The sequence below is a fragment of the Macaca fascicularis genome, chromosome 7 (assembly GCF_037993035.2).
Source record: "Macaca fascicularis isolate 582-1 chromosome 7, T2T-MFA8v1.1".
Classification (NCBI taxonomy): Eukaryota; Metazoa; Chordata; class Mammalia; order Primates; family Cercopithecidae; genus Macaca; species Macaca fascicularis.
Window position 1 is genome coordinate 132,832,145 of NC_088381.1, and position 24,248 is coordinate 132,856,392.

A 24,248-nucleotide genomic window follows, 5' to 3' on the forward strand; every position below is an offset into this window, starting at 1 on the left:
GTGCGGTGGCTCATGCCTGTAATCCCAGCACTTTGGGAGACCGAGGCGGGTGGATCACCTGAGGTCAGGAATTCGAGACCAGCCTGGCCAACATGGCAAAACCCTGTCGCTACTAAAAATACAAAAATGAGCTGGACGTGGTGGCATATGCCTATAGTCCCAGCTACTCAGGAGGCTGGGGCAGGAGAATCGCTTGAACCTGGGAGGTGGAGGTTGCAGTGAGCTGAAATCACACCACTGCACTCCAGCCTGGGTGACAGAGCAAGACTCCGTCTCAGGAAAAAAAAAAAAGACTACATGAAGGCTCTTATTCTGAGCCGAGTACAGTGGGAGTTTGATAAACAATTGTGGAATTGACTACCTAGCAAAGGGAATGGCTCTGTTTCCTTTGTTTCTGTAATCCGCAAGCGCAGGGAACATCTTGACAATCTGTGCTTTTTCCTTCCTTCTCTAGTCACACAGGCTCCTTCTGCCAGACCAAGAAAGAAGTGCAGCCTCCATGCTTTGCCCGGCCTGTGCAGGTGGCCATGGGCGGCACATTCCATCTTAAAGCCAGTATTGTTGACTTCAGAGCCAAGGACAGCGACTGGCTGCAGAACACGGTCCTCTGGCCAGGGCTGTGGGTCACACGTGGGAGGTGGAATTTCAGGGAGGGAATAATAGATGGATAACTGAGAGGCAGGCAGGGTACACACTATAGACCTTGAAGAAGTCATCCCAGAAGGGGTGACTGAAATGACAGCGGCTGAGGCAGGGACGTGGCGAGACTCAGATTTAAATTGCTTACAGGATGGGGAGCCGCAAAGATATCTGTTCTTAGATGCTGGAGGAAGTTTCTGGGTGGACTGTCAGCCATGCCTGGCTGCGTGTGCACATTGTGGCTTTTCCGTTAGCCCAAAGTCACTGCCTTTAGGAGACCAAAATCTCACTCAAAATGGCAGCTGGCATGGTTTTCAGATGCTTTAGAGACATTCAGACAAGAGCTTCTTTTCTCGGGTTTAGTTGCTCTTTGGAACCAGAGAAGTTGCTGGTTATCCAATCAGTGACTGCAGAGGGACGTCCTGAAGCTGAGTGTGTACCTGTGTGTGTGTATGTGCGTACACGTGCGTGTGGTGGAAGCATAAGCTATTAGAATGGGCTTATAAGCTGTTTGTCTTTCCAGGCTTATTTTGCAGAGGGAGAAGCACTTCCATTATCTGAAAAGAGGCCTTCGACAACTCACAGACGCCTATGAGGTAAACACATTACCCAGGAACTCTTGCTGTCATATTGTCCGCCAAGTCTTCCTCCTTTTTCTATTTAAACATAAAAGACTGTTGGGGCTGACTTATTGCAGAGTCACTCTTTGTTCTCTGTGGCTCTGGCAGGAGGTAGAGTGCTGTCACAGGGCTGGGACTCTAGCCCTGAAAGGGCAGAACCCAGTTTCTTCCAGAGTGAGGGGAGCACCCTAGATAGGGTGGGGCTTTCTTCTGTTACTAGATGATGAGTGAGGGGTTTGCGTGCTTTATCTAGACCCCCTTGACAGCTGGCTAAAAGCCAGTTACCTGTTCACCCTTAACCCTTTGCCCTATAAGCTGATCTAATTTCTTGCTCATTTGTTGAGGAGTATTGTCCAAACCTGTTAAGTCTGTATCATGGTGGTTACAAATTTTCCAACTTCACCACTTCTTCTAGTACATTACTTTTCATATCTTCATTAAAGAGACAAAAACCCTTTCTTATAATAAGATCTAATTTCTTTTTTTTTTTTTGAGACGGAGTCTCGCTTTGTCACCCAGGCTAGAGTGCAGTGGCCGGATCTCAGCTCACTGCAAGCTCCGCCTCCCAGGTTCACGCCATTCTCCTGCCTCAGCCTCCCACGTAGCTGGGACTACAGGCGCCCGCCACCTTGCCCGGCTAGTTTTTTGTATGTTTTAGTAGAGACGGCGTTTCACCGTGTTAGCCAGGATGGTCTCGATCTCCTGACCTCGCGATCCACCCATCTCGGCCTCCCAAAGTGCTGGGATTACAGGCTTGAGCCACCGTGCCCAGCCATAAGATCTAATTTCTATACTGACTAGAGAACCAGTATAGAGAGTGGCCCTTGCAATTTAACACTTACTATTTAAGAGTAGATCTTAAATATTTCCCAGAGCAACCTCAGGGCTGGGTGGCGGTGGAGAGGGACAGATGTTGGATGGATTGAGTGGCAGGCAAAGGGTGAATGTGAACAGGAAGGCTCCAATCTTTCTGCCCTGCTTGACACAGAGCAGCGTCTCTGTTTTTAATCTGTTTTTTATTTGGGTTCCACATTTGATTATTTCTGGCAATGATTTGCCAACTCAAATGCCTGTGGGGCCCAGGCAGGCAGCATAAATCAGTGAAGTGGGCTGCATGGAGACTGAGGCTAACTGGAGGCCCCGTGCCTTTACTCTGTTCCTGCCTATTGCTGCCATCCAGGAATGCAGACCCAGGGTTGCCTGATCATCTTCCCGCTCCCCCGCCAAATGAAGCTGGAAATCCACGTTTTCATGTGACTCTCCTGACAAATGTTGCAGCTACTTCCAATTAAACAATACACATCCATGGACTAGATTTGGCCTGTCGGCTATCAGTTTTCAATCCTTAACTCAAGTCCTCAATAGTTATGATACAGTTGGTACCAATGTCAGCTAACAATTTATTGAACAGTGTGCCGCTGAAAGCTTACCATGCATTCTCTCATTATTTATTTATGAGATGGAGTCTTGCTCTATTTCCCAGGCTGGAGTGCAGTGGCATGATCTTGGCTCACTGCAACCTCCACCTCAGGTTCAAACAATTCTCCTGCCTCAGCCTCCTGAGTGACCAGGATTACAGGTGTGCACCATCACACCTGGCTAATTTTTGTATTTTTAGTAGAGATGGGGTTTCACCATGTTGGCCAGGCTGGTCTCGAACTCCTGACTTCAAGTGATCCACCTGCCTCAGCCTCCCGAGGTTCTGAGGTTACACGCGTGAGCTACTGCGCCCAGCTGCATTCTCTTATTTAAATCTTATAACTGTGAGGTAGATCATTCTTTTGTTTTTTGCAGATAATGAAATGGGCATAGCAAAATTAAGTCATTTGCTCAATGGCACATAGCTAGTAAGGTGAAGAGCTAGGATTCAAACTTAGGCTGCATCCCTGGCAGTGTCTTCAGTAGCCCAGCAGCCAGCCTTCCAGGTGGCGGGTTAGCCACAGCTTGGGATATCAGCACAGTTTTGAAGAGGGCAGCTTGGGCCAATGGAAAGAACACTAGATTGAGTCTAAAAACCTAGGTTCTTGTCTCAGCTCTGACATTTACTATTTTTATAATCTGAAAAAGGTTAATCTCTGGACCTCATTTATGTATTTTAATTTATAAAACTGGGGCAGTACTCCTACCTACCCTGCCTAGCCTTGAATGCTCAATAATCATTTGTGGTTTGATTATGATCAAGAGCTGTCTGCATGTCACCTTTGGAAGCCTTTCCTAGCTCCCCAGGCAGAATTAGTCTCTTCCATGCGCTCCTTCAAAACTCTGTTTTTGCCCATTATAGCATTTCTCCAGGTATATGTACACATGTTGGTTCCAGAAAGACATGAGGTAACTTATATGTCTGTCCGGTGCTCTCTTCCCCTACAGGTAACCACAGGCATTCTATATCCCAAGCATCTCAAGAACAGAAACCAGGTCGGGCATGGTGGCTCATGCCTGTAATCTCAGCACTTTGGGAGGCTCAGGCAGGTGAATTGCTTCAGCCCAGGAGTTCAAGACCAGCCTGGGCAACATAGTGGGACCCTGTCTCTGTAAAAACTTAAAAAATTAGCCAGGCATGGTGGTGTGTGCCCCTAGTCCCAGCTACTTAGGGGGCTGAGGCAGGAGGATTGCTTGAGCCCGGGAGGTTGAGGCTGCAGTGAGCTGAGATCATACCATTGCACTCTAGCCTGGGTGACAGAGCGAGACCCTGTCTCAAAAAAATAAAGAGTAGAAACCAAATTTTATTATCATGCCCCCAGTGTCTAATACAGTGCTTGGCACAAGTAGATACTATCAAATATTTGTTGAATCAGTGGTTGAATTAAGCCAGAAAATCTCTTCAGAGAGTATATATCTCCTTGGTTCTACACTGAGAAAATAGCAGCCCCTAACCTCCTGGCCTGTAGGAAGTCCTCTGCTCAGCCTTCCTTAGATGCTTGCCAGGGAGGCATCCACTGGGTTCAGGGTCACCTTTTCTTTTTAATCCTGTTGTCTTTTTTTTCTTTTCTTTTCTTCTTTTTTTTTTTCTTTTTTTTTTTTTTTTTTGAGACGGAGTCTCGCTCTGTCGCCCAGGCTGGAGTGCAGTAGTGCGATCTTGGCTCATTGCAACCTCTGCCTCCTGGGTTCAAGTGATTCTCCTGCCTCAGCCTCCCAAGTAGCTGGGATTACAGGCGCACATCACCATGCCCAGCTAATTTTTGTATTTTTAATAGAGACAGGGTTTTGCCATGTTGGCCAGGCTGGTCTTGAACTCCTGACCTTAAATGATCCCCCCCACCTTGGCCTCCCAAAGTGCTGGAATTGCAGGCATGAACCACCGCGCCTGGCCCTGTTATCTTTTTTTTTTTTTTTTAACAGATGGTCATTTCAGCTCCTGGCTAGGGCCACAAAGCAAAGTGTCCTTTATTCACTGATTGTTGTTTGAGCAAGGGTGCCCTCCTCCCCCTTGCCAGGCTGCTGGGAGTGAGACAGATACGGCCTTGGCAGCGGTGTCTTGGAGTGATTGTGAATAAGGGATGTTTTCTCTCCTGTCTCCCTCCCAGTGTCTGGATGCCAGCCGCCCATGGCTCTGCTATTGGATCCTGCACAGCTTGGAACTGCTAGATGAACCCATCCCCCAGATAGTGGCTACAGAGTGAGTCTGGCTTTGGGAAATCTGGGGTGTTCTCTGAAATATTTTGAGTTTGGGGTTTTGTTTTGTTTCTGTTTTATTTGTTTGGAATGGAAAAAAACAGAGTGCCACAAAGAAATCCTTGCTCTTCTCATGACCTCCGGCAACTTCCTGAAACTCCTCCACTTTAGAAACCTAATGTAAGCTGGTGGGTAGAACAAGACTTTGAACTTCCAAGAGAAGGATTCTGGTTTCTTCTGTGGTCTTTTCTTTTGACTCTTGACTCTGGTCTTTGAGAAAAGTCTTAATCATCAACTCTGAGAGACATGATTTTGCCAGAAAGTACAGTATGCATTTGAACAGCTTCTGTGGGGAAGCACGTGCCCGTCCAGTGAACAAAAATGCCTTTGCCTTTCCTACGCACCTCTGTAGAAGTACCTCCCTGCTCCCGGTACTTGGAGGGACCGTGCAGCTCTTGATGGGACTGGACGTGTTACTGGCGTGGCATACAAATGCCATGACTCTCAGTTTTCCTACACCTGTTTGATGATTAGAGATCCAAGCAACTGAGCTTCTTCCCAAGATCCTTGTACCGATGGCATTCTTGATCTGGCACCTCATTCCCAGACACTCATCACTATTTATATATTAAAGAAGAAAAGACTGATCATGACTCCAGTCCTAGGGATACCTGGAATAAGAAAGGGCAGCCAGGAATTGGATCTAAGAGATCCGCTGAGAGGCAGCATGGGCTCTAGGCAGCATCTCGAATTTCTCAGCTTCCTCTGGTGCTCCTGAGGGCGAGGCATCTGGGATGAGAGACTTCTGAGCCAGGTTCGTTTCTCCACAGCACAAGGAGGCAGCTGTGCTGGGACACACAGAGGCTAGCCGGGGCCCCTCTCTGGTCACAGAGCCCCTGCCTTGGTCACATTGTCAGGTCAGAAGAACAGAACTGGACATTGTCTCATTCATTCTGTCTTAACAATAACCTCTCATTCTTGCCTTCCTGGGCAGGGTGTCTTGTGATGAATGTGGATGGGGAAGATAATAAAGAATTAGGCCATTAACCCTTGTGGTACGTAGGATGCTTTCTGAGGGAGAGGCAAGTGCATTGTTTTGATCATCGGGATGCCACTGCAAGCCTGGCTGCTTCCAGCACTGGAAGGAGAGTTGGACACAGTTTCTGCAGTAACAGGAATTTAATTGTCAAAGAAAGGCTCATGTGGTTTTTTTTTTTTTTTTTTTTTTTTTTGAGACAGAGTTTCACTCTGTCACCCAGGCTGGGGTGCAGTGGCACAATCTCAGCTCACTGCAGCCTCCACTTCCCGGGTTCAAGTGATTCTCCTGCCTCAGCCTCCTGAGTAGCTGGGATTACAGGCACCCACCACCATGCCCGGCTAATTTTTGTATTTTTAGTAGAAGCAGGCTTTCACCATATTGACCAGGCTGGTCTTGAACTACTGACTTCAGGTGATCCACCCGCCTCGGCCTCCCAAAGTGCTGGGATAACAGGCGTGAGCCACAACATCCAGCCCTGTGTGTTTTAGAAATACCAGCTCGGGGGCCTGGGGATAGTTTGGGACGTTTTCCCTTCACTCCTACATAATCAGGATATTTGGAAAGTTTTCCCTTCACTCCTACACAATGGGAAAGTCAGGTGTGAGAGAAGAAAGAAAAAATGGGGGATTTTTGTGAGCCTCGGTCCGAACACTAGATGGAGGAGGCCGCAGACCCATGAGAAACTGGAAGAGAGAGTCACGGGGTGCCTGAGGTGGAAGCACTTGAGCCAGAATTGACTGAGTTTTTTTCTAGGCTGTGTACTTGGTGTTTTGTAGGGAAGGCTTTTCTGAGGAAGTGTCAGCGCCGGTTTTGGGGCAATGTCACATAGGATGAGAGGAGCCCTTAAAGGGCCTTTCATTGGAAGCAATCTAAATTAAAAAATCAACAGTAGAGAATGTTTAAAAAAATTTTTTTAAATGTAAAGCTGGACGTGGTGGCTCAGGCCTATAATCCCAAGCACTTTGGGAGGTTGAGGTGGGTGGCTCACTTGAGGCCAGGAGTTTGAGACCCGCCTGGCCAACATGGTGAAACTCCATCTCTACTAAAATACAAAAGTTAACCGGACATGGTGGTACACGCCTGTAATCCCAGCTACTTGGGAGGCTGAGGCAGGAGAATCGCTTGGACCCAGGAGGTGGAGGTTGCAGTGAGCCGAGATTGTGTCACTGCACTCCAGTCTGGGTGACAGAGTGACACTCCATCTCAAAAAAATAAATAAATGAAATACATAAATTTAAAAAATAAAACATAAGTCATTTATGGTGCAGTACATTCAATGAAATATAACCATTAAAAAATTTATAAATGTGGCCAGGCATGATCACATCTGTAATCCCAGCACTTTGGGAGGCCAAGGTCAGAGGACCACTGGAGCTCAGGAATTCAAGACCAGTCTGGGCGATATAGTGAGACTCCATCTCAAAAATAAAAATAAAAATAGCTGGGTGTGGTGGTGCACACTTCTAGCTGCTCAGGAGGCCGAGGCAAGAGGGTCACTTGAGTTCAGGAGTTTGAGGCTGCAGTGAGCCATGATAGCACCACTGCATTCCAGCCTGGGCAACAGAGCAAGACCCTGTCTCAATAAATATATGAATGTGTATATTTGTATGTTAAAATGTATGTATTTATATAGAGAGATGTGAAATGAAAATAGTTTAAAAGATTTAATTTTTATATATTAAAATATAGATGATTATATGCATAGATAAAACCAGAAAGATACATGTAGTAGTTACTTCTGGACGATAGGGTTAAAAGTGATTTTATAAACTTTCTGGGCTGGGCGCGGTGTCTCACACCTGTAATCCCAGGGCTTTGGGAGGCCAAGGCCAGTGGATCACCTGAAGTCGAGTTTGAGACCAGCCTGGCCAACATGGGGAAATCCTGTCTCTACTAAAAATACAAAAATTAGCCTGGCTTGGTGGTGTATGCCTGTAATCCCAGCTACTCGGGAGTCTAAGGCAGGAGAATTGCTTGAATCAGGGAGGTGGAGGTTGCGACGAGCCAAGATCATGCCACGCTACTCCAGCCTGGAGGACAGAGAGAGACTCTGTCTTAAAAAAAAAAAAAGGCCACGCGCATTGGCTCACGCCTGTAATCCCAGCACTTTGGGAGGCTGAGACAGGTGGATCACCTGAGGTCGGGAGTTTTAGACCAGCCTGGCCAACATGGAGAAACCCCGTCTCTACTAAAAATACAAAATTAGCTGGTCGTGGTGGCACATGCCTGTAATCCCAGCTACTCAGGAGGCTGAGGCAGGAGACTCACTTGAACCCGGGAGGTGGAGGTTGCAGTGAGCCGAGATCACACCACTGCACTCCAGCCTGGGCAACAAGAGGGAAACTCTGTCTCAAAAAAAAAAAAGAAAAACTTTCTGGCTGGATGTAATGGCTCACGGCTGTAATCCCAGGACTTTGAGAGGCTGAGACAGGTGGATCACTTGAGGTCAGGAGTTCAAGACCAGTCTGACCAACATGGTGAAACCCTGTCTCTACTAAAAATACAAAAAATAGCTGGGTGTGTTGGCTGGCACCTGTAATCCCAGCTACTTGGGAGACTGAAGCAGGAGAATCGCTTGAATCTGGGAGGCAGAGGTTGCAGTGAGCCGAAATCATACCACTGCACTCCATTCTGGGTAACAGAAGGAGACTCTTGTCTCAAAAGACAAACAAACAAACAAAACATTTTTTTCTAAGCTTATTTGCATTTTCTGAAATTTCACAATGATCTTTTATTATTTTGTAATTAAAGGAATGGTTTAAAAATAAGCTTGATTTGTCCTTATTTCAAAAACCACTTGACAGTTAATGAGAGTTTCTGCTTCACAGGTGCCTTAAAAGCTTTACCTGTGTTTCTTCTGAGCATTGAGTTAATGAACTTTTAAACATTTCTTAGACTTTCCAATAATGAATTTTGCTTTGTGCCTAGGAGGTAGTTACTTCTAGGTACAGATAACATTTGTGATGAACAAAGCCTACTGGCTCTGACCCATAAGGAAATAGACTATTTTTAGTAAGATACAGAGAAATCTTAAAGACTTCTATATAAATAGAAGATTTTTTTTAGACTAGCTGAAATAGAATATTGCTTTTTTATTTATCTTGCACAGGGAAATGAAATGCTTTGAAATGCGTTCAGTTTTCTTTCTTCATACAAATATATTAAGGTGACCTAGAGGCAGAAAGTCTAGCTCTGCAGTTTTATTAAATTTTCCTGCCTTCTTTTCCCCTGCATGCAACACACACACCCCCTACACTTACACAAAGGTTTCTCTTTCCTATTTTGTTCACTGCTGTGCTTCTGTTTGTTTAGGGAACAATGTGATAAGCTGGGTTCCCTCTAGTGGACAAAATACTTTTGTCAGCTGCTATGACCGCTGACCAAAGCCAGCAAGGCCAGGTTGTTACGGCTGGTATCAGAGGTTTCAAGAATAATGTATTCATAGCCTGGAATGTTTTTTTTATTTTTGGTAGAGAGAGTGCCTTGCTGTGTTGCCTGGGCTGGTCATGACCTCCTGGGCTCAATTGATCCTCCTACCTTAGCCTCCCAAAACACTGGGATTACAGGCGTGAGGCCACCATGTCCAGTCCATAGGTAGGACTTTAGCTTGCCTCTTTTTTTTCTTTTTTTTTTGAGAAAGAGTCTTGCTTTCTTGCCCAGACTGGAGTGCAGTATCACAATCTTGGCTCACTGCAACCTCCGTCTCCTGCATTCAAGCAATTCTTCTGCCTCAGCCTCCCGAGTAGCTGGGACTACAGGCATACAGGCGGGAGCCACCACACATTTTTCGTAGAGACGAGGTTTTACCATGTTGGCCAAGTTGGTCTCAAACTCCTGACCTCAGGTGATCCACCTGCCTCACCCTCCCAAAGTGCTGGGATTATAGGTGTGAGCGACCCCGCCCGGCCTTTTTTTTTTTTTTTTTTTGAGACGGTGTTTTGCTCTTGTTCCCAGGCTGGAGTGCAGTGGCATGATCTCAGCTCACTGCAACCTCCACCTCCCGGGTTCAAGTGATTCTCCTGCCTCAGCTTCCCAAGTAGCTAGGATTACAGGGGTGCGCCACCACGCCCAGCTAATTTTTGTATTTGGTAAAGCAGGGTTTCAACATGTTGGCCAGGCTGGTCTTGAACTCCTGACCTCAGGTGATCCACCCGCTTCAGCTTCCCAAAATGTTGGGATTACAGATGTGAGCCACTGCACGCGGCCTAGCTTGCCTATTTTAAGAGGTTATGTGCACACATTTATATGTGTTTACCTAAAATGAATTAATATTTTGAAACTAGACTAAGTACATTTGCTTTGCTTAATAGTTTTGGCACTGAAGGAAGCATCTTCTAATGAGAATCCCATTCTTTGTTACCGAAAACAGCTTCAGTGAAACAGAGCAAAATAAAAATCACAGGGAGACCATCGCACTGTTAATGTTTTTAGCTTCTGTAAGATTTAAAAATTGCCTTTAACTTAAAAACCATTTTAGGATATTTCAGCTCGTAAGATTTTTCCAAAGATAAATTCAAATTTTGCGATTTCAGTGTTTTATCCTTTCCGTTTCAAAGGTTATTAGTACCTTGTCCCTGGAGTAGCCTCTTAAATATTTTTCCTTTTAATTTTTAAGTGTAGTTTGTATGTTTCTACACCTTTCAGTGAGGACACCATATCTAGGCCTTTGTCTCCTGGGCATTTTTCCTGACCAGGTGCTGTTGGCACCTGGTGAGTGCAGGTCAGGGGTGCTGCTAAATATCCTCTACAGGACAGTCCCTGCACCAAAGAATTACTGAGCCCCAAATGTCAACAGTTGAGAAACTCTACTCTAAAATAGCCAACTTTCTTTTTCTTTGAGTCAGAGTCTTGCTGTGTCCCCCAGGCTGGAGTGCACTGGTGCAATCTCAGCTCACTGCAACGTCCGCCTTCCAGGTTCAAGTGATTCTCGTGCTTCAGCCTCCCAAGCAGCTGGGACTACAGGCGCGTGCCACCATGCCTGGCTAATTTTTGTATTTTTAGTAGAGATGGAGTTTTACCATGTTGGCCAGGCTGGTCTCAAACTCCTGGCCTTAAGCGATCTGCCCACGTCAGCCTCCCAAAGTGCTAGGATCATAGGCGTGAGCCATTGCGCCCGGCCTACAGTAGCCAACTTTCGACCTGACCGTTCTTCCAGAACAGCAGCCATCCAGAGACTTGCTAGTGCTTGACGAAGAGTCAAATAACATGTCTGACTCTGTGGGCAGCACAGGCCACCCGGAATCAACAAGAGATGCTGCCCGTCTTCACCTGTCCGTTGTCATACTCTACCTAGGGAAGGAGATTTCCTCTTCACTGTATCAAGCTGACGCTGTTTTACAGTTAGTACGAGAACAAGCTTGACGTGATGCCAGCTCATGCATCTTGCATTTACATCTCCTCCTAAGCTGTTCTGCCCATGGATGACTGTTCCTATTTCCAAAGCTGTAATCTTTTTTTCTGTTTTTTGTTTTTTTTTCTTTAAACCTTGCCAATTGTGCAGAACATAGCTATAATCTTCATAACTTATCCTAGGCCTTCAGTCTGTCCATGATAGCCTATTCTAGTGCTGAAGTTTTTTATGTAACCTAAATACTTCTTGCTACAGATTAGTCTCAGTTTTTGCCTACTAGAATGTTTATGTAATTATCCTTTGTATATTTGAGGTATTTTGCTGGGTAGCTTTCTCATTGTGATTGTCTGTAATATTAAGCTTTTTATTTTATTTTAAAAATAGAGATAAGGTCTTGCTGTATTGCCTAAGCTGGTCTTAAACTCTTGGCCTTAAGTAATCCTCCTGCCTTGGCCTCCCAAAGTCATGGGATTACAGGCACTAGCCACCACACCCAGCCAAATACTTGAAAAAAAAATTTAGTCATTTTTACAACTCTAATGTGAATTCCCTATGAGGTGGAAAATGGAGGCTAGAGCCAGATACAGTTCTGACTAATACTGTGTTTATGATGCTTTTTTAAAATTTTATTTTATTTTTATTTTTAATTTTAATTTTAATTTTTTTTGAGATGGAGTCTCACTGTGTCCCCCAGGCTGGAGTTCAGTGGTGCGATCTTGGCTCACTGCAAGCTCCACCTCCAAGGTTCATGCCATTCTTCTGCCTCAGCCTCCTGAGTAGCTGGGACTATAGGCGCCCACCACCACACCCAGCTAATTTTTTGTATTTTTAGTACAGAAGGGGTTTCACCATGTTAGCTAGGATAGTCTTGATCTCCTGACCTCATGATCCGCCCGCCTCGGCCTCCCAAAGTGCTGGGGTTACAGGCGTGAGCCACCGCGCCTGGCCTATGATGCTTTTAACAAGCATTTTTATTGTTCTTCACAACTCGTGGACCCTTATCACTGGTCTTTTCCTGCTATGTTCCTAGTCATTTCCCATCTTGTATTCAGGTGCCTTACCCATCCCCCACCCCTGCCATCTCTAAGCATAATTTTTGCTATTTATACCTATTTCATTTGTTTTATTCTTACTGGTTTCTGTACATGCCTTTGAATCCTTCATCCAAACTGATGACAATGTTTAGAATCAACATTGATTGTGATTGAATGATTGATTGAGACAGGGTCTCACTCTGTTGTCTGGGCTGGAGTTCTGTGGCACAATCACAGCTCACTGCAACCTGGACCTCCACAAGCTCAAGTGATCCTCCCACCTCAGCCTCCTGAGTAGCTGGGACTACAGGTGTGTGCCAACATGCCTGGCTAATTTTTATATTTTTTGTAGAGATGGGGTTTTGCCATATTGCCCAGGCTGGCCTTGAACTCCTGAGCTCAAGTGATCCCCTCGCCTCAGCCAAAGTTCTGGGATTACAGGCATGAGCCACCACGCCTGGCCAGAATCAACCACTTTAGATCAGTCCTCAGCCATCATCTAAGAGTCCCAGTAAACTCCTTATAAGGCAATCGCTCATATCCCTGCTTTGAACTTGACCCTCTTACAAGATTTACACACTCTTTAATGATGGAATGATAGAGTGGTGTATCCCATAGAACTTTCTGTGATAATGAAAATGTTCTATATTCTGTAAATGTCTATAGATGTCTATAAATGTCTACACATGTTCTATATTGGCCACTAGCCACAGGTAGCTGTTGAGTACTTGAAATGTGGCTTACGTGACTGAAGAGCTGACTTTTCTATTTTAATTAATTGAAAATTTAAATTGCCTCATGTGGCTAGCGGCTGCCCATTGGACACCACAGATGTATCTCATTGCTACTTAAAATGGGGTCCCCAGACCAGGAGCATTGCTGTCACCTGGGAACATATTAGAAATGAGGACTCTCAGCTGGGCATGGTGGCTCACGCCTGTAATCCTAGCACTTTGGGAGGCCAAGGCGGGCAGATTGAGCTCAGGAGTTCGAGACCAGCCTGGGCAACATGGTGAAACCCTGACTACTAAAAAATACAAAAACTAGCCGGGCGTGGCGGTGTGCGCCTGTAGTCCCAGCTACTCAGGAGGCTGAGACAGGAGAATCGCTTGAACCCAGGAGGCGGAGCTTGCAGTGAGCGGAGATCGCCCCCGCACTGCACTCCAGCCTGGGCAACAGAGCGAGACTCCATCTCCTTAAAAAAAAAAAAAAAAAAAAAAGAGGACTGTCAGACCCATCTATTTCTACTGAATTAGAGCTGCAGTTTAGCAAGCGCCACAGGTAATTTCTATGTAACTCAAGTTTGAGAAGCACTGATACCTGGCTGAACAGTGGAATCACATGGGGAGTTTTAAAAAAATACTGCCACCTGGGTCCCACCCATGGTGATTCTGGTTTAATTGGAATTAGGTGTGGCTTGGGTGTTGCGATTTTTAAAACACCCCCCAAGTAATTTTAGTTGTGTAGCAAGGACTAGTTAGTGATGGCTCAAGCTTTGCATGTATCTGAATCACCTGGAAATTTGGTAAAAATACAGAGGCCCAAGATTTTTTCCACCTCAGCAAGACTGGGTCTCTGTATTCTTTATTAGCTTTCTACAGATTCTGATGCACACATTTTGGGTTTGAAAATCTGTGATGTAGAATATAGTTTCCCACTTTGTTGGTAATTGGCATGTAAGCTAGAATGAAATGCCTTGCTGACGTTAAAGAAAATTGATGTATTACAGCTTTCAGTCATATTCTAAATGAATGATTTTGTGAATACTTGTTTTTCACAAAACATGCCACTTGGTGTTTGTACAATGTTTTTTGCTTGTAATTTTTATTTGTTGGTGAACTTCTTGTCTCTATGATACGTTTTTCTCCCCCTACATTTGTGGAGAAAAAAATTTTTTTTGTAGAGCTGGGGTCTCACTGTGTTGCCCAAGCTGGTCTTGAACTACTGGCTTCAAGCAGTCCTCCGCCTTGGCCTCCCAAAGTGCTGGAATTACAGGCGCCAGCCACTATGCCTGGCTCCTTTTTTTTTTTTTTTTTTTTTTTTTTTAGTGGATAGAAGTATCATTAACATTTTGGTCTTCAGAATTGCTAAGAAGTCTGTTAATGACGGCTGGTAGTTCATGGTCAACTTGCCAGTGCCTTAAGGTGCAAGTTGGAAAGCCTTGGGATCAGAATGTTCTATAATACGGAAGTGTCTGAGATCAAGAGAAGCCCAACTTCCAGTTCTCTAGCACAGCCCCAGACAGTCAGATGCAGCATATCAGCTGAGGGAGGTTGGCATGGAGGGATGGTATCAAGGTGTCTAGTACATTCAGATCCTAACTAATTCGAGGCTTTAGGATCAGTAGTGTTGCGTTCAGCATGATTCTATCTTAGGAGCTGGGAAAGGGAGTGTATAACCAGGTGACTCACTTTCTTTCTTTTAAAAAATGTGCTGTTAAGTTTTGTATCAGCTAAAACCTTTTGTTTTTGTGGTACAGAAACCTTTTGGTATGCTAGTGTGGCCAGCCTTTGTTAGGGCATGAGCTTATTAACTATTAGTTTCTGGGAAATGTCATAAGAGTTGATGACGATTTGGAAAGTAGGAACAAATTAAAGTTCTCTACAGAAATTAATTGTCATTAAAAATGTGGCACATGCTGGGCACGCTGGCTCAAGCCTGTGATCCCAGCACTTTGGGAGTCCGAGGTGGGAGGATTGCTTGAGCCCAGGAGTTCAAGACTAGCTTGGGCAACATGGTGAAACCCCATCTTTATAAAAAATACAAAAATTAGCCAGGCGTGGTGGCACATGCCTGTAATTTCAGCTACTTGGGAGGCTGAGGTGGGAGGATAGCTTGAGTCTGGGGAGGTCGAGGCTGCAGTGAGCCGTGATTATGCTGCTGTCCTGCAGCCTGGCCGACAGAGTAAGACCTTCTCTCAAAAAAAAGAAAAAAAAAAAACATAGTGCCACGTAATTGTCTTCAACTTCAGTTTCAATCCTTGTGTTTTCTACAGTAAAATTTTAGGTGCAAGAAGAAGTGTGCGTTTTTTTAACCCGTGACGTTTCAGAACTCACAGAGCAAGGCAGCAGCATTTGCTTTTGCTTTCCCTGCCCAGATAATGGAAAGTCTGAAATCGAAAGTAATTAAATGTGATGTTGGCAAACAGTCATAAACTTGTGTCTTCCTGGAGAGTAGGCTATGTAGTCTTTCTGGCAGCAGTAGCAAGGAAATAATGAGGTGAAAGTGCCCAGGAAAGAAGGCCCCATGAACACTGCAAAGACAGTTTGCTCGTTCTAAATGGAGGTTTCTCTTGGCAGGAAGGCTGTGACCCTGCTGAGCTGTGGAGAAACAGCTTGATAACCAGGGCTTTCCTGGGGCACCCTTTCTGGTGCACTTCGGAAGACCCTGGGCTGATGATTGGGCTCTCTGAATTTCACCTAAAGCAAGACTGTAACTTCTGGGCAGCCTGATGCCAGGCTTGGAGGCAAACCCTCAGAAAACAGCTCCCCTCAGTGAGGGAGTGGGAGCCTGTTTGAATTAGTGTGGAGAATTCTCTAAGAACCCACAAACTGGGAGGCATTCTCATGGCGAGTCAGTGCGGCTCCTCTTACGTTTACCACAATTAAGGTGAGCATGAGAGCAGCCTGCCTCTCTTCTATTCTCCCAGCCATGGAGGCAGGCTCCATTAAAAATGTGTTTTTCGGCCGGATGCAGTGGCTCACGCCTTTAATCCCAGCACTTTCAGAGGCTGCAGCGGGCAGATCACTTGAGGCCAGGTAGTTCAAGACCAACCTGGCCAACATGTTGAAACCTCATCTCTGCTGAAAGTACAAAAAATTGGCTGGGCGTGATGGTGCACGCCTGTAATCCCAGCTACTTGGAAGGGTGAGGCAAAAGAATCCCTTGAACCTGGGAGGCGGATGCTGCAATGAGCTGAGATTACGCCACTGCACTGCAGAAAAAAAAACAAACTTGCTTCCTACTGGTGGAGTAGGAATCCGTGGCCCACAGAGGCTAAGGTGGCAGTGGGAGTGAGAAGACCTCTCTTTACGTGTTCATGATAGGCCGAGGTGATGCTAGGATGGTTGGTGTGGAAAGAAGCAGTTGAGCACCATGTTTTGGCAAAATTCAAAGGCTGGGAGGCTCCCAAAGGCAAGGAGGAGGCGGCTGGTACCACAGGTCCAGAGCAGTGAGTTGAGTGGAAAGTCTGGGAAAGGCTTATGTGGGAAGCACAGGAGACTTTTACCCCATAGCCACGAAAGTCAGTTTCTTCCCAGCCTTGTGTTCCCTGCTTCATGACCAGGCAAGCGCTTAAGTACGAAACTCAGAGGAGGGCAGACAGAAATGATGATAGCTAGGGAGAGAAGTAAGCCTTTTGGGGAGAGGTTATATTCAACAGGTGGGAGGAGAGGTTCCCCCCACTTTCGAGGGAGGGGGGGATCATTGGAAAAGCATGGAATCTAGTGGGAATTTGGTGTTTTGACATGAATGCTGTCTGACTTTGTTTTTGCCCTTTGGCTGTGTACCTAGTGTGTGTCAGTTCCTGGAGCTGTGTCAGAGCCCAGAAGGTGGCTTTGGAGGAGGCCCCGGTCAGTATCCACACCTTGCACCCACATATGCAGCAGTCAATGCATTGTGCATCATTGGCACCGAGGAGGCCTATGACGTCATTAACAGGTACAGCGAAAGCCAGCAGTGACAGAAACACAGAGGAGTTCCCCACCTGCTGACACGCACTGACTGTTGCCTCTCTTGCCTCTTTCCCTGTTTCTCAGAGAGAAGCTTCTTCAGTATTTGTACTCCCTGAAGCAACCTGACGGCTCCTTTCTCATGCATGTCGGAGGTGAGGTGGATGTGAGGTGAGTGGGGTTTTGCACAGGCTGCCACATCGGTTGACTCTAGAGCTCATCTGCCATTAGAGACGCCAAGCCTAAGGAACATCATGGGGAAGCTGCCGCTTTGTCCCAGAATGACACATAGGATGACATGTCAGTGACACATCAGAATCATTCAGATGTGATGCAGATGTCCTCAGGTGTCATGATCACTTGACTTATTTTATGTAAATGTGAAAATATAAGACAGAAACAAATGCTTTTGTTTTAGAAATTAAAAATACGTTTGTTTGGTATAAAATGATATACCACAATATAAATGACTGTATGGTGTAATGTATTCCTTCACCTCTCTGAGATAGGAAGGGAGGAGAAAGCCCAGCAGGGCCTCAGTAAATACCTTCTGAGTGAGTTTGATGAAATCATGAGAATGTCTAACCCCTGAGGTCCTCCTGAGGCACATGAGAGTTTTTCTGGGAGGTGCAGAGAGCCTCGTGGACCAGGAGAGTGCAGTGCAATAAAATCACATTAACTGATTGATGCCAGTTAGCTTGAAATTATTATTTTCCTCCATAAGTGTCTGATGTACCGAGCAAGTTGCTTCCTCACCTGGCAGATTACTTATGAGGCATACAGGGAATTCATTGAATAAGCCATTTCTCTAAGGCAGTGGCTCATTGAGATTTTATGCCATTTTCTTATTATTTAGTTGAGAAATACATTTTGTGAGGTTTCTATAGCAAAGCTGTCTTACTGCCTATGTGTAAATGGGTTTGCTTCTGCACAAGTTGATTAATACTCTGGCTTAAGCATCTGGCTTAACCATTGGTTTGAAAGTATAGGGGAGGAAAATGCACGAACATTTTGGAGCATAAAATACATTACAGATAATAGCAGGTAATCAGGCTGCAAAGGCCTTTAGTTCAAGATGTTCTTCTGTCTCTAACTTGTCTAATCCAATCAAAAAAATTAGATTAGGATCTGTATATACCAGTGAAGCCAGTAGAACTACTGAGGTAAATCAGTATGTGTCGATTCTTCTTAAGGAAAATGTTAAGATTTTTTTTCCCTTGTGTTCACTACATTTTCATTCCTGTTCTGTTGCTATTCCCCCAAAATATGCACAATCTTGAAACATAGCTTTTAAAAACGTAACTAAAATTATTAGGCAAAAGCAAACAAATCATAGCAAGATCCTTTTGGTATTTTATCATATACCTTTTGCAGCTATGATTATTTGCTGTCTTATTCATTCTAGCACCAGTTCCCCCCTCCATGTTCTTTATTTATATGTTCTAGATAAATGCTAGGAAACTTCTCCAGTAAGACAGATTGGTTCCCCTGCCGAGCACTGGAGCCATATTCTTCCCTGACCTTTGCACTTTGGGTGATGCTCTGCCGTTCATGCCCATGCTTTCTATTTACATAAAGGATTAAAGATATGAATAATGGAGAAAAGCTTGTAGACTGCATCTGTTTTCCTTGGTTTGCCTGGTTTCTAGTACCCCGATTCCATCATTTTTCACTTGGCGTTTCTTTAATTGTCTTTTGCCTAGAAGCATCAGCCAGTCCTCAGGAGTGCTTGTTCGGGTGGATTTGACTTTGAGAGAAGCAACAGTGACAGGGGAGAGTTTGACATCTGGAGACTAGCTTGCTGCCCTTCTGGGATAGACAGCAGTCTCTGGATGAGCTTTCTGCTCTGTTACACTGCTGATAGTTTCAGAGATGAGCCTACTCAAGGGTCTATAGCTCCAGTGTATTGTAAAAAATCAAATCTCAGTGAACTCATAGCAAGCACCATTTTTTCTCAGTTCTTAAGAAAGGCAGGAGTCATTATTCCTGACCTCCTAATCTATGTTATATAATCTGGAGCATTCTGTGAGGATAAGGTGGAGGCAGGGATCTAGCATTTGCAGAAGTTTGGTGAGAGAGCATGTGTTGTTCAAGAAAGGACAAGTTCAGTGTTGAAGTGTAGATGGCCTGGTGGGCAGGGGAGCAGTGCAGCTGGAGGGACAGGCTGGGAACAGGCCACAGAGGTCCTGAAATCTCCTATGGAGTCTGGAGTTTAGTGATGTGATCTGATTTGTATTTTCTTAGATGTTTCCTAATTGCAGTGATGAATTGTAGTATTCCAATAAAAGTCCTCTGGTTTCAGGGCTGGAGGGAGGGAGAGCAGGGAGACTGATCCAGGTCGAAGAAGGCTTGGATTTGGGTGATGGCAGCAAGGATGGAAAGTTAGTGGACAAATTCAAATTTGAGAGCTGTGATGACTGGATGGAGGGAAAGGGGTAGAAATACATGAAAAGGTTGTATTATGTTTCTTCCCTGTCTCAGTGTGAGACCTGGAACTCGTGTCTGCCGTCATCACGTCTTAGACCTCACTGGTGAGAGGCAAACTGTATTATAGGTTGCCTCCTACCTAACAAGTCACAATAGGATTCAAGAGCAAATGCATTTGAGCCTCTCTAAGAGGCCCACGACTGCAAGGAAATTAGATCAGATCTTCTAAATTAGCTGATGGTAGATGATCACATTTGGCATTGGCACTTGTGACTCCTGTGTGCTCCCAATACCTGCTGGTAGAACTAAACCTCCACTGTGCCTTTGGCTGCTAAAAATGCTAGTCGGATCATAATGCATGCAGCTTCCGCAGAGACTTCTTTGGAATACCTCAGTAAATTTGGCTTCATGTTACGTCTATAAGGAGTAAGATGGAAACCAGGGCCGAGCGTGGTGGCTCATGTCTGTAATCTCAACATTTTGAGAGGCTGAGATGAGAGAATCACTTGAGGCCAGGAGTTCAAGACCAACCTGGGCAACATAGCAAGACCCTGTCTCTACAAAACACTTTTAAAAACTTAGCCAGGTATGGTGGCATACATCTGTAGCCCCAGCTGCTTAGGAGGGTGAGGCAAGATCAGTTGAGCCCAGGAGTTTGAGGTTGCAATAAGCCATGATAGCGCCACTGCATTGCAGCCTAGGCAACAAAGCGAGATCCTATCTTAAAAAAAAAAAAAAAAAAAAGATATGGAAACTAGGCCCTTCTTTTATGTTTTTTAGGAGCCCTTAGGAAAAGAATTTTTGTTTGTTTGTTTTGTTTTGAGATGGAGTTTCTTTCTGTTGCCCAGGCAGGGGTGCAGTTGTGGGATCTTGGCTCACTGCAACCCCTGTCTCGGGTTCAAACGATTCTCCTGCTTCAGTCTCCCAAGTAGCTGGGATTACAGGCGTGTGCCACCATGCCCAGCTAATTTTTGTATTTTTTGTAGAGACGAGGTCTCACCATGTTGGCCAGGCTGATGTCGAACTCTTGACCTCAAATAATCCACCTGCCTTAGCCCCCCAAAGTGCTGGGATTACAGGCGTGAGCTACCACACCTGGCCAGGAGAAGGATTTTTGAGCAGAATTCAAACCAATGATTTTTGTCTTCCCCGTGCTGGGTATTTGAAAAAGCCATAGAGGAGAAGGAAAGGCAGTCTATGTGTGTATTCCATGACAGAGGGAGAAGCTGAAATAAAATGTGCCCCGAGAAGAATTAGGGCTGGGAGGATGGAATAGCAAGAATGATCCCAAATCAAGTATAATGATTTTTTTTGTTTGTTTTGGGTTTTTTTGTTGTTGTTGTTAGACAGAGTCTTGCTCTGTTGCCCAGGCTGGGGTGCAGTGGTGCGATCTTGGCTTACTGCAAGCTCCGCCTCTGCTTTGGGTTTTTTTGAGACAGAGTCTCGCTTTGTCGCCCAGGCTGGAGTGCAGTGGCACTATCTTGGCTCACTGCAACCCCCACCTCCCAGGTTCAAGTGATTCTCCTATGTCAGCCTCCCGAGTAGCTGGGACTACAGGCGTGCGCCACCATGTCCAGCTAATTTTTGCATTTTTAGTGGAGATGGAGTTTCACAATATTGGTCAGGTTGGTCTTGAACTCCTGGCCTCGTGATCCACCTGCCTCGGCCTCCCAAAGTACTGGAATTACAGGCGTAAGCCACCATGCCCAGCCTAATAATTTTTTTTTTTTTAAATAGCCCGGGCGCGGTGGCTTACGCCTGTAAATCCCAGCACTTTGGGAGGCCGAGGCAGGTGGATTGCTTGAGGTCGGGAATTTGAAACCAGCCTAGCCAACATGGCGAAACACCATCTCCACTAAAAGTACAAAAGTAAGCCATGCTTGGTAGCATGCGCCTGTAATCCCAACTACTTGGGAGGCTGATACAGGAGAATTGCTTGAACCCAGGAGGCAGAGGTTTCAATGAGCTGAGATCATACCACTGCACTGCAGCCTGTGCGACAGAGTGAGGCCCTGTCTCAATAAAAACCAAAACAAAAGCAAAACAAAAAATATAGACATGCGCCTTTTTCATTTAACGTGTGTGTCTGTGTGTGTACTGGTGAGAAGTTTGAAATCAAGCCTCTTTTCTCCCTCTAGAGGCTTAAGGACTGTATTGGAGTGGACTCACCTATTCCTATCCTTGTTTGGTACATTACAATTTGGTAGCCTGTTTTGCAGTTTATCTGTTGCAGTAAAAGTATAGTTAATCTTTAACATGTCAAGGCTGTAAACAGAAATCCTGGATCTGAAACAGTACTAACATCCAAATGAATGATATCAGAAGTACCTGAATGATACCATAGATTTATGGCAACCATTATAGGTCTTTGAAAGAAGGGCTGAATCCACTTTTGACATGAATTGATATGGCTGTTATTTCCTCTGATGTAGATTGGACCATGTGGAGGTAGGGAGAATAGAATGTCATGTTCTTTCACTGAAGCCATGCCGTGAGCAACTCTATCCAAATAGAATGTCACACCTCTCAGTTGGAGACCCAGGAGGACTGACCGTGTGCCAAGAGTGAGGACAGGAGGTGATTACAGCTTACTAGGCAAGGCGAGCAGTCCACCCGCGGAGTTCACTGAGCCGCATTTGCTCTTCCATAGAGCTTAATGTGTTTCCTGTTTCTGTCTTTCCAGAAGTGCATACTGTGCCGCCTCCGTAGCCTCGCTGACCAACATCATCACTCCAGACCTCTTTGAGGGCACTGCTGAGTGGATAGCAAGGTGAGAGAAACCAGGGTTTCTCCTGGCCTCTTGGAGAGCAGGCGGTCACGATGCTACTTCAGAAAAATAAAGAAAATGCAGAGGGACTCGGAAGGGAATACAAAATCACAGGAGATCCATTAGGGTTATCTAATGATTTTTTTAAGTACTTAAAATGTCTTCTTTTTTCCAAACTTTCTTTAATGTTATATTTTAGATTGGCAAGGATAAAACAAACCTTGGTGAACAATATTAGTGAGAGCCTGAACTGATTTAACCAGTTTTTAGAGCAATTTGACAATATATCAAAGGTGCCCTTGCCTAGGACCCAGTAATTCCACTCCCACAGAAACCCTCGCACACACGAATGGGAGAGAGGAGCACAGGACTTGTTTATAAGAGCCAAAAGCTGGACACAGATTCAGTGCTCATAAGCATGAGATGGTAAGTGTAGTATAGTTGCATCAGAATATAATATAACTGTCAAAGTGAATGAACTAGAGTTACATGGATCAATATGGAAAAATCTCTCTGTTGAGCTGAAAGAATGAAAAGAAAAAAATACAAAAAACCATACAGATTAGCACATTTACTTAAAATTTGAAACATGCAAGAGAATTCTGTATTGTTTCTGAGAAGAATCATGTGGTAATAATATAAAAACATGCATACGAAAGATAAACACCAAATTTAGCATGGTGATTCCTGCTGGGGGGAGAGCAAAGGAAATGAGATAAGTCTGCATAGGAGACTTCAGCTGTAATCATTAACAGCAATAAAGACCTGAAGTGTATATGGCTAATTCTAAGCTAGGTATTAGATACATGTATGTTCTATATTTTATTTGCTGTACTTTCCTGGATGCTTCAAATATTTCATAATTTAAAAACATGCCGGGCGTGGTGGCTCACGCCGGTAATCCCAGCACTTTGGGAGGCCAAGGCGGGCGGATCATGAGGTCAGGAGATCGAGACCATCCTGGCTAACATGGTGAAACCCCGTCTCTACTAAAAATACAAAAAATTAGCTGGGCGAGGTGGTGGGTGCCTGTAGTTCCAGCTACTCGGGAGGCTGAGGCAGGAGAATGGTGTGAACCCGGGAGGTGGATCTTGCAGTGAGCCGAGATAGCACCACTGCACTCCAGCCTGGGTGACAGAGCAAGACTCTGTCTCAAAAAAAAAAGCAAAAGGTGTAGTAGACACATGTATACTGTGATGGAATGATAGCCAAGCTCAGATACTGTTTTAGTTTAAAAATGTTTGTTTTTATCAAAGTAGCATGTCTTACTATGTAAATATAATTTACAGTGACACCAGATGATATGCTGAGATCATATTTCCTTTTTTGTATGAGTTTCATTTTCCTGGAGTTAATGAATATATCATGAATGTACTTATGAATTCTTTCCCAAATTGTCTGTCAGAGCTATAAAAAAATTACTCTAAACGTAGTCAAACCCTTCAGGTAACCTGTCTGTGCGTGCGTGCGTTTCAAGTCACCCCTCTTGGAGCCCTCTGCCCTCCTGCTTCAGTCTGGACAGATTGCTCTCAGCTTGCTGCACAGCAGGCTTTCCGAAGCTTCCTTTCAGCATGAAATTCACTTCACTTCTCTCCTTTGTTGAAGTCCCTGTCCTCCTTTTTCTTGGTTATTTTCATGAAGCATTGTACTCCAACAGATCCCAACAAAGGGGACCTGGGAGATAAATTTTAATATCTTGCATGTATCTGTGTTCTAATCTCACACTTAATTATTTGGTTAGAGATTTCTAAATTGGAAATGGTATAAACTGTATTCTTTCTGAATTTTGTAAGCATTGCTTCGTTATCTTCTAGCTTCCAATGTCATTGTGAATAAGGCTGATAATAGTAACCAGAGTTCATTGAGGGCTATGTCATGCTCAATAGTAAGGTAGCTATATATAGTTGAGAGCTGGAGAGTAGGCACTGCCTGTGTTTGGTTCTCTTTTATATTTTGTGTTTCTCCGCTGAGATTTCCCATCTTTTTATTCTTTATGAGTGTATTTTTCTTCACTTTGCTGTGGTAAGTATGTAATTATAATGTCTGCTTTAAATTGCTTGTCTGGGAATTTCCACATCTGTGTGTCCTAG

General features: G+C 44.8%; 1 protein-coding gene across 12 annotated transcripts in view; it reads left to right on the forward strand.

Annotated features, from left to right (window-relative positions):
• FNTB (farnesyltransferase, CAAX box, subunit beta) overlaps nt 1-24,248 on the forward strand; it is a 77,314-nt gene that overhangs the window by 24,935 nt on the left and 28,131 nt on the right. For 5 of the 12 annotated variants that reach the window (XR_012415858.1, XR_012415859.1, XM_005561502.4 and 2 more), the window contains exons 3-7: nt 1,163-1,235; nt 4,784-4,875; nt 16,807-16,953; nt 17,052-17,135; nt 22,075-22,161. Coding sequence is in view for 6 of the 12 variants with exons in the window: in XM_005561502.4 (XP_005561559.1) it covers nt 1,163-1,235; nt 4,784-4,875; nt 16,807-16,953; nt 17,052-17,135; nt 22,075-22,161 (483 nt within the window). In the remaining 6 variants the exon portion in view is untranslated. Of the gene's footprint in view, nt 1-1,162; nt 1,236-4,783; nt 4,876-16,806; nt 16,954-17,051; nt 17,136-21,823; nt 21,969-22,074; nt 22,162-24,248 lie in introns of all 12 variants that reach the window. The other 7 variants (XR_012415860.1, XM_005561503.4, XM_073997533.1 and 4 more) reach the window with 2 other exon arrangements.